The following is a 17,974-nucleotide window of genomic DNA, read 5'->3' on the forward strand; positions in this document are numbered from 1 at the left end:
TTAAAAAAATGGTAGTTGTCATGACGTACCTACTAAAGTTACAAAGTCTCCTTGAGCCAGAATTCATTTTAAATGGATCAGAATTATTAATGTTGACAATGGTGACTTCTATACAGTAGAAACTTCCATCTAAATCAGATTGAGTCATTTGCTCCTAACAAAAAATCTCATGTTGACACAATTGCAGCCTATCACTAACCCTGCTGTTCACTTGCATGTATCTTGTTTTTAAAAATCTTGTTTAAATCATTCTGAAAGTAAAACTAGTTTTTCCTCATTTATATATAGCACCGAGTACTTGCAATGTTTGACAAAACCTTTTATCAGCCCATTAACCTATTTATAAGCATAAAGTGAGTATTTTTAAAGGGAAAAACTTTGCCATCCCTTATACTTATTTAAAAGGTACTGCTAAGAGGTATTATTAGAAACAAGATTTAAAAATATGTAACAAAATCTTAAGTTCTTAAGTGAAAGCCATTTAACTAATATTTAAAACCTCTGCAATTATTAGTTTATTAGTATCATCCAGGACTCAGATGTTCAGTATTCCTCCTGAAATTACATAAACAAATGCAAATGGAAAGAATCCAAGTCAAAATTATATAACAAAACAGCACTCCATCACAAAAGCGTGTAAAATTACAAGAACGCTATTTTAAAATACTGGCACTTTAAGAAAACGATAATCTCGAAAACCACAAAATTGCCAAATTGTTCCCTAAACTGCTAAGCAGATAAACATGACTAATGAATGAGTTTGTTTGGTAAAGAAAAATCATTCAAATAAATTGAATAATTCATACTGAGATGCAAAGTTTAAAGTGTCTTCTTTCCTCCTATCTACTTGGATTCATAAAGGGGCAAACCATAATATAGGAAAATATACCCTATTTTGAATGTGGCATCTTTGTTTTAAAAGCTGGCCCAATTAATTAAAAATATTTGTAATGGAAAGTCTCGTTTCCTGAGCAGTCCATATTTAGATAAATGAGAAAAGACATCTATAGCCAGCATTTTCATAGTCTTCACTGAGACTAATGTCAACAAAAAATTTAATATGGCAGTCTTGTATTTTAAGCTCACGCTTTTGGGGATACATTCTCAGGTCTTCTTTAATGTGGGAACTGCAAAATATAACTGCCATTACATGGTAATGGGAGTTAAAGAATAGAGTCCTCATGTAAAGGTTAGAACATACTTTTCTATTAGTCCTTCAAGGACAGACTTTCAAAATGTTTGATTCTAATAATCCCATGCTTTGAGTAGATTGATTACTCTTCAGTTTGTAAATATAAGTGGGCTATGTGAAATTTCTTAACTGATCAAGATTTTGGATGTTCAGTTATGGATGAAAACTATCTCAACTTAACTTTACCCCCATTATGATATGCAGGGTGTGTAGACAAAAGCTTTTTATTAGCTAACTATATGAAAGGATAAACGCTGTAATAATTCATGTGATTCAAAATGGGCAAAAGCAAAAGACTAGCTTCCCCTCAAGAAGAAAAATTTCAGACCTATGAAAAGGACAACAATACTAATAAAAAAAATTGTATTTACTTAGAAGCATTCAGAATGTCAACAAAACAGCTGCAACTTTTTTTTTTTTTTTGCAATTACAGAGTGGTATTCAGTTAACAGAACAACAATTATTTCGTATAAGCTGCATCAGAGACAACTGAAGATGAAAAAACTACCATCCCCATATATAACTAATTTGTGCTGTGCACCAACAAGAACCTGCTTTAAATTTCCATGCCAATTTACAACCCCCATACTGTACCAGGCAAGGTTAGTGGCTATTGAAAATACCACCAGGACAGGGCTATCTAAAGACACATTCGGTAGTGTGTTAACTATACAAAAAAAGACACTGTACAGTTTAAAAACAAATCTTACACAGCCTTACATTTCAATTTTTTTCTTTAAAAGGAGTGAGTTGTGTACAGGGGGGTTAAATGCTTTATAGACAAGAAAAAAAAACTGCGCTAGAACCAACTTATTCATCATCATCATCTTCTTCTTCATCTTCATCTTCTTCATCTTCCTCCTCCTCCTCATCCTCTTCATCTTCCTCATCTTCCTCCTCTTCCTTCTTTTTCTTGCTTTTTTCAGCCTTGACAACTCCCTTTTTTGCTGCATCAGGCTTTCCTTTAGCTCGATATGCAGCAATATCCTTCCAAAGCAAAGGGAGGATAAAACAGTAGGGAAGAAAAAACCATTAAGGAAAGAAGTAGAACATGGCAGAACTTTATGAAAGAAATCAAGATTCTAGTTATACCAAAATATCACGTATCTGTAGATCCACAGCAACTCCAGAAATAACTAGAACTTCAATAAATGAACATAAAAATACAAGATCATTATAACAATCTATAACTCATGAAATGGCATAGTCTAATATTTGCAAAGTTATGCCTCATTGAGGTGCAATTATGTACCACATCCTAACTCTATTAAAACCAGAATGTAGAGACTCTGATTAAAGGGTAGACACTGCCACCTTCTGAATGCAAAAAAGCACTCTACAGGTTTACACTGTCAGACCCTAATCCTTAGTAGAAAATGTGGTCTTAAAAAAAAAAGTAATTTGTCAATAAACATGCAATTAGGTTAAGAAACATCTAGAAATAAACACTTTTCAGAATGACTAAAGAAGCTGAAAATTAAGTATTTAATATTTCAATTTACTGAACTATAAGAGTTACAGACTTCCTTAATCTTATTTACTGGACAAAGCAGTAAATTCAAAATTACTTGAAATTTAACTTAGTGATGTGGTTTTTTGAGTATCTAAATGAAAAGAACATAAATGTTTCAGGATATGACTAAGAAAAATATAGCCTATATTACTTTGTCTAGCCTATTTTTGTACTGTATGCCAAGCCATTTGAAAATACTCATTTTTGACTTGAAGTGACTACCAACATTTTCATAAACTTCAAGATACTGGGGAATAACAAAACCAACTTAAATGTACACAGCCTTTGTCTGAGTCTGATTATGTTTTAGTCAAAAAAAAAACTAATTTATTCGGTCCTCTGCATTCTTTGAAGGATGAGGACTTATATCAGCACCATACTTAATGTAACTGTAAGGTGTAAAAACTTATTACACCTCAAACTAACTACAATCATACATCTGGCGCACTCGTCATCATTTTACCAAGCAAACCCACACTTCTTACCTTTTCGTATTTTTCCTTCAGCTTCGCAGCCTTCTTTTCATAAGGCTGCTTGTCATCTGCAGCAGTGTTATTCCACATCTCTCCCAGTTTCTTCGCAACATCACCAATGGACAGGCCAGGATGTTCTCCTTTGATTTTTGGGCGATACTCAGAGCAGAACAGGAAGAAGGCCGAACTAAAAAAAAAAAAAATTTTAGGATTTTAAGTTAACAGATCACAAAAACAAATACTATCAAGTGTACACTGCATTGCTATTTAAAGCTGCCTGTGAATTTCTGTGCTGCATTGGACAGGGTGCAAATACTATAATATGCTAAATATCCTTCACAACCAAAGCTTAATTTACAACTATTTAATTTATACTAGCTAGAACCCTAGATGAACATTCTACAATTACACTATTTCAAAGAGATAGTATTTTTCAAGAAATAAAAAGATCAAAAGGAGATAACACTGGGCAAAGGAGACCAAGTGTCTAATTCAAATGCTCTGGGAACACTCCCACCCAACAGGAATTTTATACTATTTAAATATAACCAGTATGAACCAAGTATTAGCTAAGAAACTTTGACTGTACACTCACACTCTAAACTGACAAAGTAGCTTGCTAAATTTCTCTCAGATTCTACTGTAAAACGTGTCTGGGAAGTAAAAACAGGCAAGATACTCACGGAGGCCTCTTGGGTGCATTGGGATCCTTGAACTTCTTTTTTGTCTCCCCTTTGGGAGGGATATAGGTTTTCATTTCTCTTTCATAACGGGCCTTATCCGCCTTTGCCATATCTTCAAATTTTCCTTTCTCTTTAGCAGACATGGTCTACAAAACAATTATTTGTAAGTTTAAGTTGTAACATTTAAGTAAATTATCCTCAAAACCAATGTCTTTTGCTATGTAATAGCGTCCCACTATGAGAACGCCAACTAGGCTTTTTTTTGTATCCTCAATTGGAAACTGTCTTTTAATTACCTTGTTAGCATGTTTTAAGCCCTCTTACCTTCCACCTCTCTGAGCACTTCTTAGAAAACTCTGAGAAGTTGACTGAAGCATCTGGGTGCTTCTTCTTATGCTCCTCCCGACAAGTTTGCACAAAAAATGCATATGATGACATTTTGCCTCTCGGCTTCTTAGGATCTCCTTTGCCCATGTTTAGTTATTTTTCTAAAAAATAAAATAAATATTTGATGTTAGCAATAAAATTATGACATATAAGAGCTTAAAGTACTTGGGAAGGGGGAATGAAAACCAAGGTACTAGTTATTTAACACAGTAGCGACATCAACCTCCGTAAAATCAGACAAGAATATGGCCGAGAGATTAAATTCCTTGAAGGGGCTATGCCAAGCAAACAAAACAAAAACGGTCCTTCAGGGCGATCTCAAAAAGTCTAGACACAAAGATATACCCATACAGTATTCCCTATCTATCCGCCTGAGTCTGCTCTGAATGAGTATCTAACTGGTCACTTAAACGATTTTAAAATCTAGAACACCATTTTAAACCAACCAAACCAAAGGTCAGAAAACATGCTGCCAATTCGTGGCTTTGCGCTAGATAGGGAATAAACAAGGGCCTAAGCGAGTCGACTCTTCCTAATTATGGGACCTTAAAAAAAAAAATCACCGTGCACCGAAAGTTTTAAAAAACACCCTCTTTGCATAAAACTTTGCTCCGAAGAGGGAGCAGCAGCCAGCTCCGGTGCTCGGAACCCGGCTGGGGGGTGGCGGTGCCACCGCGAGGCAGCCTCGTTTCCTATCGGTTTGGCCCTGAGATGTATTTCTGTTCTGACTAAACACGTCCGGTCTGAAGTTTCTCCGAGTAAACAAGGATGAGGGACAAAAGCCACTCCTGCTCGTGGCTCGGTGGCCCCCTCCCCCTACTCGGGGAGTATTTTTTGGAGCCGTGAAAGTTGGGGTGACTCCTGCGCGGGGCGAGCCCCCGGCCCCAGAACTTCGCCGGTGGCCGCGCGGCCGAGGAGAGGGGACGCGGCCCGGCTCCCGGGCCCGAGGCCGCCACGTGCGCTCGGCAGGCCCCGCAGGCCCGCGCCGCCGCCGCCGCCCCCATTTTGTCAGGCTCAGCGCAGGGAGAAGCCCCGCTCGAAATGGGGGCTGGCTCCGCCCGCGGCCGCCGGGGCCGGCGCGCACGGAATGGCCGCTGCGCGTCTTCCCCGCCTGCGCCGCCGCCGCCGCGAGGGCGAGCGCGAGCGAGAATATGGCTCCTTCCCTTTGTGTGTGTGTGTGTGTGTGTGTGTCTGTGTGTGTATGAGAGAGTGTGTGAGTGCGAGGGTGCGGGTGCGGCGGCGGCGGCGGCGGGCGGGGTGCGCGCCGCGCTCTGGTGCACACACTCGGCCATTACGGCCGGGGGAGGGGCGGGGGGCGCGCGGCCGGGCCCTCCCCTCCGCGCCGCTCCCCTCCCCCCCGCCGCGGTGGGGGCCACCCGAGGGCCCACCCGCCCGCCACTCCCCGTCTCCCTCCGCGCGGGCCGCGCGCCCCGCCGCCCCCGCACGGAGAACGCGGGGCTGTGAAAAGAGAGAGGAAAAAAAAAGTTGCCTCGGAACTGCTGCGCCCAGCTCCCCCGCCCGCCCGCCTTGTTTTCTCTCCAGCCAGCAGCGCCGGGCCCGAGTCAGCCATGTTCCAGCGAGCGCAGCGGCGCCGCTCCCCCCGCCGCCCGGCCGCCGCCGCCGCCGCCGCGCCCGGGCCGAGGCCGGCCGGGCCCGCACTGCCGCCCCCGGGCCCCCGCGCCGCCCTCGCCCGCCGCGGCGCCCCGCCCGCCCTGCCGCCCGCCCGGCTGGCCGCGCTCCCCGCCGGCGCCCGGCTCGCTGCGGCGGCGGCCAATGCAGCCCGGGGAAGCGCCGCCGCTGCCCTCCCGCCGCCCGCCGAGCCGCGCCGGCCCCGCCGCCCCGGCCGCGCTCCGCGCACGCCGCCCGCCCGAACGCCCGGCCCGAGGGCCCAAAACACGTTCAAAATTTTTTTAATTAAAAAATTTTTTTTTTTTTTTGCGCCAGTCAGCGCGGACGCCGCCGGGGGTGGAAACTCGCGGGGCGCGGGGCTCCCGGCGCCTCAGGCTGCCTGAGGGCCGGGGCTCCGGCGCGGGGCAGCGTTCCCGGCGCCCGGGCAGAGGCTCGCTCCGTGCGCAGTTCCCCCCACGGTCCCCCCTCATTTGCCTTTGTGTGGATCCTGACCCGCCGGCTCCCGGCCGCGGGGATCCGGCCGCCGCGCGGGCTGGGGAGCTGCCGGAGGCGCTCTCCCCGCCGCGGCGCTGCCCCAGACTCACCCTCAGCGAGGCACAGAATCGCCCAGTGCCCGTCCGGCTCTCACTTGCCCCGGCGCTGTCTCTATGGAGCTCAATGTACTGCAATGGCTGTGAGAGCGGGAGCCAGACGCAGCCTCCTCACTCTCTCCGCTCTGTAACATTACTCTCCAGCCAGCGCGGCTCCTATTGGCTACCGCCAACTCACGGGGCTCGCTCATTGGCCCGATACCTCCCATTGTCCTGACCAGAGCCCGTTTGCTATTGGCTGTCTCCGGGGACACGTCATCACGGATTGAAACAGCGCGCAAATCTGAATGTGTGTGTATGCCGGGCAAAGAGGCTGAGGCGGGAGAGGCAGAGGCAGAGGCAGCAGCTGCTACGGGAAAGCAGAGCTCTATGGTGTATGTGTGCATGTGTCTAACCCAAGCCAGCCCCACACCGGAGCGGCCGCCGGAGCGAAAAGGTCCTGACTTTTCCACAAGTGTCTCCAACTCCTCAGGCAAAAGAGACACCCACAGGTCTCCCCCCCCTTCTTGCCCCACATTCACGCCCAAAGCCGTTGAGATAAGAGGCCCCGGGCTTTTAATGGCCCTTCAAAAGTGAGGGCGACACTATGGGATCATGTCCCCTGAAAACTGGGGTATCTGCTGGTGCCGAGGGGCGGCAGCCGCCGAGCTTCCAGCCCCTCAAAGGTCTCTGATTGCGTTACACTTTAGGTCTCTGGAAAGGCAGGGCTTCTGTAAGAAAGTGACATGATCCAGCCAGCCGGGTTTAAAATACCCCTTTTCTGGGCTCATAAGCCGTCACGTCAGGCTCGCTGAGCAGCTGAAATCTTGAGTCAGTGAGTAGGCATTCAGTTTCACCCCTTTTCTTGGTTTGATCGAGTTTCACAGCATGTCTAGAACTTTTTATTTAAATACAAAGCACTGTCTTAACTTCCTGGAAATCAAATAATTATTCCATGTAATTAAAGAACAGCCACTTCGTTTTGATATGGGGTACTCTAGCAGGAAATGTTTGTGAGGCCCTGGTAGAATTAGCAAATTCATTAGAGACCACATTCTAAACTGTTTGGCTATTTTATTTGACTTGGTGTGGATTACTGTTATAATCAAACGAATCCTTGTGATGCTATCTTTCCCTCCCATCACACCCCTTAGTGCATCCATGTAAGTGCTCTAGGATTACAGGAGTTGTAGGTATATGGTTACCCGAAGGATTAGATGCAGGCAGAGAGTGCATGTGCCCAAATCCACAGGCTGTGGTTTCTCTAACTCACCAAGCTGGCTGGTATTAATAGACATACTTATGTCTGTAGAGAAAATGTGCTGGCTGTAGTGGCCAGTTCTGAAGACTCTACAGTTATATCAGTCCTTTATGAAACTACTATCTATTCCTTTTAGCCTGAGCAGACCACGCCCCTGTTCAGTTATAACAGACTTCCCTTTTTTTCACTCTCTAATGGTATTTTGTACACTTCTAAATCCAACAACCAATTCTTCCAAATGTAACAGGTCAAAGTTGGAATAAATCACCTACATCATGTTAATTTGATTTTTTTATATCACTTATAAGCATCCATAACCTAATTTATTTCCTCAAATGTATTAAACTACTTGAGAGTAAGCTTAAATAATCTTTCCTGTTTTAATGTTGATTTCTTTTTAAAAGAAAATATACTATTGGACTCAGGGATTATAGTCTTGGTGAATGGACAATATATCACACATGCATATGAAAAAGACTATAATATTAAAAAGGATATAAATTGGTATACTGCACATGCAGCGTTTAAAGATAATATATCTAAAGTTAACTTTTATGTTGTTATTTTCAGACATATTTACTATCCTCTGCTTCCCTCTACTAATCATTCAAATTTTATATTTCATTTAAATCTATATATTTATTTCAATACTGTCTTATCTTCTCAATGTCTCATATTACAAAATATTCATGAGAATGATTAAGATACTTTCAGTGGCATCCATGATATTAAAATTTGACGATTGGTTGAATATGGCACTATCAATATTTTGCAGGAGCAGTGTTGGCTTTGCACTGGCACGGCCATACACTTTACTGGTTGTCTATACCAGCTTGCTCCTGCCAGGGTGCATTTATTGCCACAGGACATCTCGAGAGCACTGGGCCCACACAAGGTTTCTATTTTGACAGGATGATATGGTGAGTAATAGGCACTGGAATTGAATAGACTTGGGTGCAAATCCCAGCTCTGCTACTTACTAGCTGTATGATCTTGGGCATGTTTTTAAACCTCCATGCTTCAATTCTTTCAGCTATAAAATGGAGGGGACCACAGGGTTGTAAAGATTAAACTTTTGTTAATGTTTAAAATTATATAGACCCCTTCAATCCCATAATTTAGAAAACCTCAAGTACAGTTAACCTTGAGTTTTTCTTCATATTTTAATCTTATATGAAGGCAGTGATTGCAAATCTAGTGAATTTTTTGTTGTTGTTGTTATTGTTGTTGTTTGAGACGGAGTTTTGCTCTTACTGCCCAGGCTGGAGTGCAATGGTGCAGTCTCGGCTCACTGCAACCTACACCTCCCGGTTCAATCGATTCTTCTGCCTCAGCCTCTCGAGTAGCTGGGAATACAGGCATGCGCCACCATGCCTGGCTGATTTTTTATTTTTAGTAGAGACAGGGTTTCACCATGTTGGTCAGGCTGGTCTTGAACTCCTGACCTCAGGTGATCTGCCCGCCTCGGCCTCCCAAAGTGCTGGGATTACAGGCATGAGCCACTGCACCTGGCCTTGTTTTGCTTTTTTTAAATCCTAACCTCAAACAATGCTAATCTTCCCCTAGTCTGGTGATGGTGCCTTTATTTATTCCCAAGTTTAACAGAGACTATGTCAGAGAGAAGAGTTTAAAAACCACCACTTGCAGGCAATTCATTTCTTATATTTGATTTTCTGTGATATAGGCAGGGAAGAACATAAAAAAGAAAGAAATTTTAAAATAAAACCAACACCTTCTAGCTCTAACCCCACAATCTTGATGTTCATTTATGATATTAGACCCTTTTCTTCTTCCACATGAATCCTTAGTCACAAGTTGACGTATTTTACTTTACAGTTATTGGGTTTTTGTTGTTGTTGTTTTTGTTTTTATGAGACAGGGTCTCACTCTGTTGCCCAGGCTGGAGTGGAATGGCACGATCTCAGCTCACTGCAACCTCCACCTCCCGGGTTCAAGCAATTCTCGTGCCTCAGCCTCCCGAGTAGCTGGGACTATAGGCATGCACCACAATGCCCGGGTAATTTTGTATTTTTGATAGAGACAGGGTTTCACCATGTTGGTCAGGCTGGTCTTGAACTCCTGACCTCAAGTGATCTGCCCGCCTCGGCCTTCCAAAGTGCTAGGATTACAGTCATGAGCCACGGTACTCGGCCAAGTTATTGGGTGTTTTATCCCAAATTACAAAGTCATCCAGTTGAAAAGGCCTGAACACCCTCTCCCATGCTCAATTTAAACAACTGAATTACAGATCGTCATTAATATACTTTATGCCCTTCCTCCATCCCCTCTAGGATAGGGGAAGTACCTCTTTTCTGTAATCCTGTAATATTGTGTATATTAATTACTGCAATCACAATTGTGGTTCTCCAGTTGTATCTGCTTGTCTCACTGCACCGTACACCTTAAAGGCAAGAACTCTGTATTTTTTTTTTTCTGAGACAGGGTATGGCTGTATTGCCCAGACTGGAGTGCAGTGCAGTGGCATGATTACGGCTCACTGCAGCCTTGACTTTCTGGGACTGAAGCCATCTTACCACCTCAGCATCCTGGGAAGCCAGGACTACAGGTGAGCGCCACCATGCCTGGCTTATTTATTTATTTGTTTATTTATTTTTTGAGACAGAGTCTCCCTCTTTCGCCAGGCTGGAGTGCAGTGGCACGATCTTGGATCACTGCAACCTCTGCCTCCTTGGTTTAAGCGATTCCCCTGCCTCAGCCTCCTGAACAGCTGTGACTACAGGCGCGTGCCACCACGCCCAGCTTATTTTTGTATTTTTAGTGGAGACGGGGTTTCACCATATTGGCCAGGATGGTCTCCATCTCTTGACCTTTTGATCCACCCGCCTTGGCCTCCCAAAGTGCTGGGATTACAGGCATGAGCCACCGCACCCAGCCCCAGCTAATTTATTTTTATTTTTATTTTTGTAGAGACAAGGTCTCTCCATGTTGCCCAGGCTGGTCTCAAACTCATGGGCTCAAGTGATCCTCCCACCTTGGCCTCCCAAAGTGCTGGAATGACAGGCATGAACCACCATGCCCAGTGCTGGCTATTTTTTTTTTTGTAGAGGCAGGGTCTCTCCATGTTGCTCAGGCTGGTCTCAAACTCCTTGGCCTCCCAAAATGTTGGGATTACAGGCATGAGAAACTGAGCCCAGCTCCTATCTTTGAATCCCAAGCACCTAGCAGAGTACTTGGCATACAGCAGGCATTAAATAAAGCCTGTTGCATAAATGAATTAATAGCTGAAGGAGTACGTATTGCAAATTATTGTTTTAACCTTCCTCTTCTATCTTTAGATCTAAAAGCATTTAGGTCTTTCTAAATCAAAAGGCAGGAAAATAGAATAAGAAGCGAATGTTAGGATACTAAGATTGAGGATAGGTGCCAATTACATCTCATTTGATGTAACTTAAAAAGGGGGAGGCACAGTTGGAGGGTGAGAGGGGATCTCAAATGTAGAGAAACACATATAGTCTAAGCATTTACCAGTTTCCAATTAGGCCAAGATTATTCCTTGGTGGATACAGTGAACTATGGCAAGCCAAATTAGACTTTATCACAGAAAACTGCGAGATTGTCTGCCCAAAGATTGTTACCAATTGGCTTTTTATTGTTTTATTTTATTTTATTTTATTTTTGAGACAGAGTCTTAGTCATCCAGGTTGGAGGGCAGTGGCGTGATCTTGGCTCACTGCAACCTCTGCCTCCTAGGTTCAAGTGATTCTCCTGCCTCAGCCTCCCAAGTAGCTAGGATCACAGGCGTGTGCCACCATGCCCAGCTAATTTTTGTATTTTTAGTAGAGATGGGGTTTCACCATGTTGGCCAGGCTGGTCTTGAACTCCTGACCTTAGGTGTTCCACCCGCCTCGGCCTCCCAAAGTGCTGGGATTACAGGTGTGAGCCACCATGCCCAGACTTATTTATTTATTTATTTATATTTAATTAATTAATTAATTAATTTTTTGAGACAGAGGCTCGCTCTATTGCCCAGGCTGGAGTACAGTGGTGTGGTCTCATCTCACTGCAACCTCCACCTCCCAGGTTCAAGCGATTCTTCTGCCTCAGCCTCCCGAGTAGCTGGGACTACAGGCACGTGCCATGGCTAATTTTTGTATTTTTAGTAGAGACGGGGTTTCACTATATTGGCCAGGCTGGTCTTGGACTCCTGACCTCGTGATCCACCTGCCTTGGCCTCCCAAAGTGCTGAGATTACAGGTGTGAGCCAGCGCGCCTGGCCTATTTTATTTTATCTTTAATTTAATGTTTGTCTCCCATGTTCGACCAAACCAATGGTTGGTTTTTTTGTTTTTTTGTTTTTTGTTTTTGTTTTTGTTTTTTGAGACGGAGTTTCACTCTTGTTGCCTAGGTTGGAGTGCAGTGGTGCGATCTCGGCTCACTGCAACCTCTACCTCCCAGGTTCAAGTGATTCTCCTGCCTTAGCCTCCCAAGTAGCAGAGATTATAGGCATGGGCCACCTGCCTGGCTAATTTTTTTTTGTGTATTTTTAGTAGAGACAGGGTTTCACCATGTTAGCCAGGCTGGTCTCGAACTCCTAACATCAGGTGATCCACCCGCTTTCGCCTCCCAAAGTGCTGGGATTACAGGCATGAGCCACCATGCCCGGCCTTTGGTTTTGTTTTGTTTTTTGTTTTTTGTTTTTGAGATGGAGTTTCGCTCTTGTTGCCCAGGCTGGAGTGCAGTGGCGCCATCTCGGCTCACTGCAACCTCCACCTCCCGGGTTCAAGAGATTCTCCTGCCTCAGCCTTCGGAGTAGCTGGGATTACAGGCGCGCACCACCACGCCTGGCTAATTTTTTGTAATTTTAGTAGAGATGGGGTTTCATCATGGCCAGGCTGGTCTTGAACTCCTGACCTCAGGTGATCCGCCCGCCCAGGGCCTCCCAGAGTGCTGGGATTACAGGCGTGAGCCACCGCGGCTGGCCACCAATGGGCTTTTAAAACTTAAAAGGTGACCAGATGTGGCAGCTTATGCCTGTAATCCCACTACTTTGGGAGGCAGATGTGGGCGGATCACTTGAAGCCAGGAGTTCAAGGCCAGCATGGCCAACACGGCAAAACCCTGTCTCTACTAAAAAGACCAAAATGAGTCCGGGTGTGATGGCGCATGCCTGTAGTCCCAGCTACCTGGGAGGCTGAGGCACAAGAATCACTTGAACCCAGGAGGCGGAAGTTGCAGTGAGTGGAGACTACACCAGAGTGCCACAGAGCGAGACTGTCTCAAAACAAACATACAAATAAAAAACTCTGACATAAAAAAAAATACAACATGCAAGGCCAGGCACAGTGGCTCACGCTTGTAATCCCAGCACTTTGGGAGGCCGAGGCAGGTGGATAACTTAAGGTCAGGCGTTCGAGACCAGCCTGGCCAACGTGTCGAAACCGCATCTCTACTAAAAATACAAAAATTAGCCAGGCATGGTGGCGCACACCTGTACTCCCAGCTACTCCGGGGGCTGAGGCATGAGAATCGCTTGAACCTGGGAGACGGAGGTTGTAGTGAGCTGAGATGGTGCCACTGCACTCCAGCCTGGGCTACAGAGAAAGACTCCGTTTCAAAACAAAACAATACAGAAAACAACAACAACAAAAATGCAGACTGGGAGCTGTAAATTTTTCATTGGTTGAAGAGTATTGATCTCTCCCAATGCAATGAGTCCTAAAGTCAAGCTATATGAATTCTCTTGTCTGCTTTGCAAAACAGGCCAGTTTCGGAAAAGGAGAGGAAACACTAACCCAAAATGTCTGATGAGGTCAACCATACAACCATACAACCATACTAAGGATCACACATACTGAAAACTTTTTTTTTTTTTAGGGCACTGAAAATAAAGGAATGAGGCATTCAGGAAAATAAGAGAGCACAGGTTTGTGAACTCCAGACTAGAAGCAAGGATACTGACATCCAATCCCCTCAATTCACTATGCACGGACCTCTCATAGTCACCGAGGTCTATGCTCAATTTCCTCAACATTTCCTTAGGGCTGTCGCTACCTTAGTCTAACTTGAAAGGATGTTTCGTGACTAAATGGAGAGGCAAGAAGAAAGACCAGAGGCAAAAGAGAGGGAGGTGGTGCTATATGTCTTCATGTATGGAGAAGGAGAACCTCTTCCCCAGCTGCTTAAGTACCTCCTGCCTCAGCCTGAGTTTTCCGGGGGAAATCAGCGGCTTCTCCGTGGGCAGCATTGATGGCTATGGCACAGAAAATTGTACCAAAGCTAATTTATATCAATAATTTCTCTAGAATTGGATTATTTTACTGGTTAGTAAGGGGAAAATATCAGACCTTTCCTTAAGAGGCCTGTCCTCTGGTTAGTCAAAGAATGGTACACATGACGAGTGGAAAACGCAATAGTAAAAGTTCTTACAGAAAGGTGATCTAAGTTCAGAAAAGATCCCTATATTAGGTCTTGATCTCAATAATCACATCAAACATCAAATTCAGCTGCTCTATTAAAACTGCCTTACACCTTCAGAATAAATGCTTATCACACACCCACGCAGATGGCTATATCAAGGAGATAGACAGTAGCAAGCATGGGTGAGCATGTGGAGAAAGAAACTGGAACCCTTATGCACGCTTGTGGAAATGTAAATGGGCAGGTGTTTTGGAAAACAAGCTGACAGTTCTTCAAAAGGTTAAACACAGATAGATACCAGTTGACCCAGCAATTCCACTCCTAGGTATATACCCAAAAGAAACAAAAACATGTCCACACACACTTGTACATGAATCTTCATAGCAGCATTATTTTTAACAGTCAAAAAGTGGAAAAAACCCAAATGCCCATCAACTGATGAGATGATTAAATCGAATGTGGTATATCCATACACATACATATATATTTGACATTATGCTAAGTGAAAGAGCTCAGACATAAGAAGGCCACATATTGTATGATTCCATGTATATAAAATATACAGAACAGGAAATATTATAGACAGGGAAGTAGATTAGTGGCTGCCAGGGTTTGGGGAAAAAGAGAGTGCCTGCTAATGGGTATGGAGTTTCTTTTAGGGGTACAAAAATGTTCCAGATTAAATTATAGTAATGGCAGCATGACCTGGTGAATATGCCCAAAACCATTGTACACTGTAAGTGGGTAAATTATATGGTGTATGAATCATATTTTGATAAAGCTATTTTTTAAAAAGCAATAAATGCCTTATGAGTGGTTTTGGTTAACTAAGGAAAGACAGGAACAATGGAACACTCCCTCCTTGCCAACTTTGCCCATTTCTTTCCTGCTGTTCATGGTGTTTAACACCTTGTGAAAAAGATGGTCCTCTTCATTAGGTAGAATTTTCATCTATTATTGGAGTTACATATTCTGTGCTTAAAGTATATTTTTGCTGCAAAATATTATAGTAATTTTAAACAAGTGCTTTTATAGGGATACCGTGGGAGGCTTTTCTGGAGAGCCAGGGGTGACCGTAATAAGTATGCCCAGCCATGAAGGGTTAGGACCGACAGCGTAAACTGGCCCCTCTCTGGCCTTATCTGACTCACAGATGTTTCATTTGGTCAAAGCGGTGTTTTAAAAAGGTAGACATTGGGCAGGTATGGTGGCTCACACTTGTAATCTCAGCACTTTGGGAGGCCGAGGCAGAAGAGGAGTTTGAGGATGCAGTAAGCAGTGATCGAACGGAACCACTGCACTCCGGCCTGGGCGACAGAGCGAGACCGTCTCTCTTTTTTTTTTTTTTTTGAGATGGTTTCACTCTGTCGCCTAGGCTGGAGTGCAATGGTGCAACCTTGCCACTCTCTCTCTCTCTTTTTTTTTTTTTTTTTTTTTTTGAGACAGGGTCTCGCTCTTTTGCCTAGGCTGGAGTGCAACCTTGGCTCACTCTCTCTCTCTCTCTTTTTTTTTTTCTTTTTTTGTTTTTTTTGTGTGACAGGGTCTCCCTTAGGCTGGAGTGCAGTGATGCAACCTCAGCTCACTCTCTCTCTCTTTTTTTTTTTTTGAGATGGTCTTGCTCTGTCACCTAGGCTGGAGTGCAATGGTGCAACCTTGGCTCACTGTCTCTCTCTTTTTTTTTTTTTTTTTTTTGAGACAGGGTCTCACCTAGGCTGGAGTGCAGTGATGCGACTTCAGCTCACTGTCTCTCTCTCTCTTTTTTTTTTTTTTTTTAAGATAGGGTCTTGCCTAGGCTAGAGTGCAGTGGCGTGACCTCGACTCACTGCAGTCTCTTCTCCCATCTCTCCCCTCCCCTCACCCCACCCCAGGTAGCTGGGACTACAGGCGCGCACCACCATGCCTGGTTAATTATGTTTTTGTATTTTTTGTAGAGATGGGGGTCTCTCCATGTTGCCTGGGCTGGTCTTGAACTCCTGGGCTCAAGTGATCTGCCTGTCTCGGCCTCCCAAAGTGCTGGGATTACAAGTGTGAGCCAATGTGCCCGGTTTGAGACCGTCTCAAAAAATAATAATAATAATAATTCCCTGAGTGTGGTGGTGGCGCTCACCTGTAGTTCCACCTACTCACTCAGAAGGCTGAGATAGGAGGATTGTTTGAGCCTGGGAGTTTGAGGCTGCAGTGAGCTATGATCCTGCCATCGCACTCCATCCAGCCTGGGCGACAGAGAGAGACCCTGTCTGTAAACAAACAAACAAAACCCAGAACACAGTAGAAATCTTCACAATAAAAAATCCAGATATTTGGCTTCTTTTGAAAAGTGAGAGATCTGATGAGGTTGGGTTCACATTTCCACATGGGAGGATGGTTGGAATGAAGAGTAGCTGCCTCCCTCAAAGGGGTCAGGGTTCTCCAGTTTACCACAGTCCCTGCCATTCCCTAAGTGGTTAGCCTGACTTTTCACCCAATCACATCACCTCCCTGGCCCCTGTAGACATTTGAGTTGGGGCCTAAGCATTTCATATGATTGTAAACTGTAATTCTGAAATTTTCTTGATCAGAGATTCTTTTTATAGGAAACACTTATTGTCATCATACAAACCATAGAGTGGGAAACTGAGAAACAGAACTGTTGTGATATCGCAGGTGGCATGTACTTTTTTTTTTTTTTTTTTTTTTGAGACGCAGGTAGCATGTACTCTCTCTCAATTTTTTTATTTTGAGACAGAGTCTTACTCTTGCGCCCAGGCTGGAGTGCAGTCTCATTGCAACTTCAGCCTCTCAGGCTCAAGCTCAGCCTCCCGAGTAGCTGGGATTACAGGCGCGAGCCACCACACTCAGCTAATTTTTTGTATTTTCAGTAGAGATGGGGTTTCACCATGTTGGCCAGACTGGTCTCGAACTCCTGACCTCAAGTGTTCTGCCCACCTCAGCCTCCCAAAGTGCTGGGATTACAGGCCTGAGCCATCCTGCCCAGCCAGCATGTACTCTTGAGATGAGGAAAAGAGTGGCTGTGCTGCCAAGAGAGGATGTCTTATGGCCCAGACAAAAGACTAGACAACAAGCTTTATTTAGCATGTGTCTCCCATGTGCTAAGCACTATACATAGATTATTTTGTTTATGGCTGGCATGATGGCTCAAGCTTGTAATCCCAGCATTTTGGGAGGCAGAGGTGGGTGGATCACTTGAGCCCAGGAGTTCAAGACCAGCCTGGCCAACATGGCAAAACCCCAGCTCTACTAAAAATACAAAAATGTTAGCTGAGTGTGGTGGCGCGTGCCTGTGATCCCAGATACTAGGGAGGTTGAGGCACGAGAATCACTTGAACCCAGGAGGTGAAGGTTAGAGAGAGCCAAGATCATACCACTGTGCTCCAGCCTGGGCAAAAGAGCGAGATTCTGTCCCAAAAAAAAGATTTTGTTTAATCCTAACAGTAATCCTATAAGGCCAGGATGCTTATCTGTCTCTTACAGGCAATACTAAGGGAGGCTCAGAGAGATTCATTGAATTGTCCAAGGTCACACAGCTAGTTAGCAACAATATTGACCCAGTTCTGAGTCCAAAGCCTTGTGTTTTCTCCACTAAAGCCATATGATCTTGCAGTTATTAGCCTAGCTAATAAAATAAAAATGGTATCACATTTCCCCACCTAAATATGCATCACAGCCCCGTGGGAATACTGACATACGTTTGAAATGCACAGTTCACATTCTTGGCTTTCAAGGTCTTTGAATAGGACCCTTACAGTTTGCATATATAAAATCTGAAAAAAGTTTAATGAAACAATACCTACCATTATTGCGATGGACTCCGATTTTTTTTTCTTCACATTTTAAATTTACTTCCCAATCCATCCATAGGCCCTGCAGTTTGTGAAACATGGAATTAGAG

General features: G+C 44.4%; 1 protein-coding gene across 2 annotated transcripts in view; it reads right to left on the reverse strand.

Moving 5' to 3' along the window:
- Window positions 1-491: 491 nt before the first annotated feature.
- Window positions 492-17,974, reverse strand: part of HMGB1 (high mobility group box 1) — a 153,559-nt gene continuing 136,076 nt past the window's right edge. Inside the window, exons 1-5 of one of the 2 annotated variants that reach the window (XM_054445895.2) lie at window positions 6,462-6,654; window positions 4,186-4,349; window positions 3,862-4,007; window positions 3,191-3,365; window positions 492-2,179 (exon numbers count right to left, since the gene is read on the reverse strand). In XM_054445895.2, coding sequence (XP_054301870.1) covers window positions 2,003-2,179; window positions 3,191-3,365; window positions 3,862-4,007; window positions 4,186-4,335 — 648 coding nt within the window. In that variant the 5' untranslated portion in view covers window positions 4,336-4,349; window positions 6,462-6,654 and the 3' untranslated portion in view covers window positions 492-2,002. Of the gene's footprint in view, window positions 2,180-3,190; window positions 3,366-3,861; window positions 4,008-4,185; window positions 4,350-6,461; window positions 6,655-17,974 lie in introns of those variants that run through there. The other variant, XM_054445894.2, reaches the window with a different exon arrangement.

Source organism: Pongo pygmaeus, chromosome 14 (genome assembly GCF_028885625.2).
Source record: "Pongo pygmaeus isolate AG05252 chromosome 14, NHGRI_mPonPyg2-v2.0_pri, whole genome shotgun sequence".
Lineage (NCBI taxonomy): Eukaryota > Metazoa > Chordata > Mammalia > Primates > Hominidae > Pongo > Pongo pygmaeus.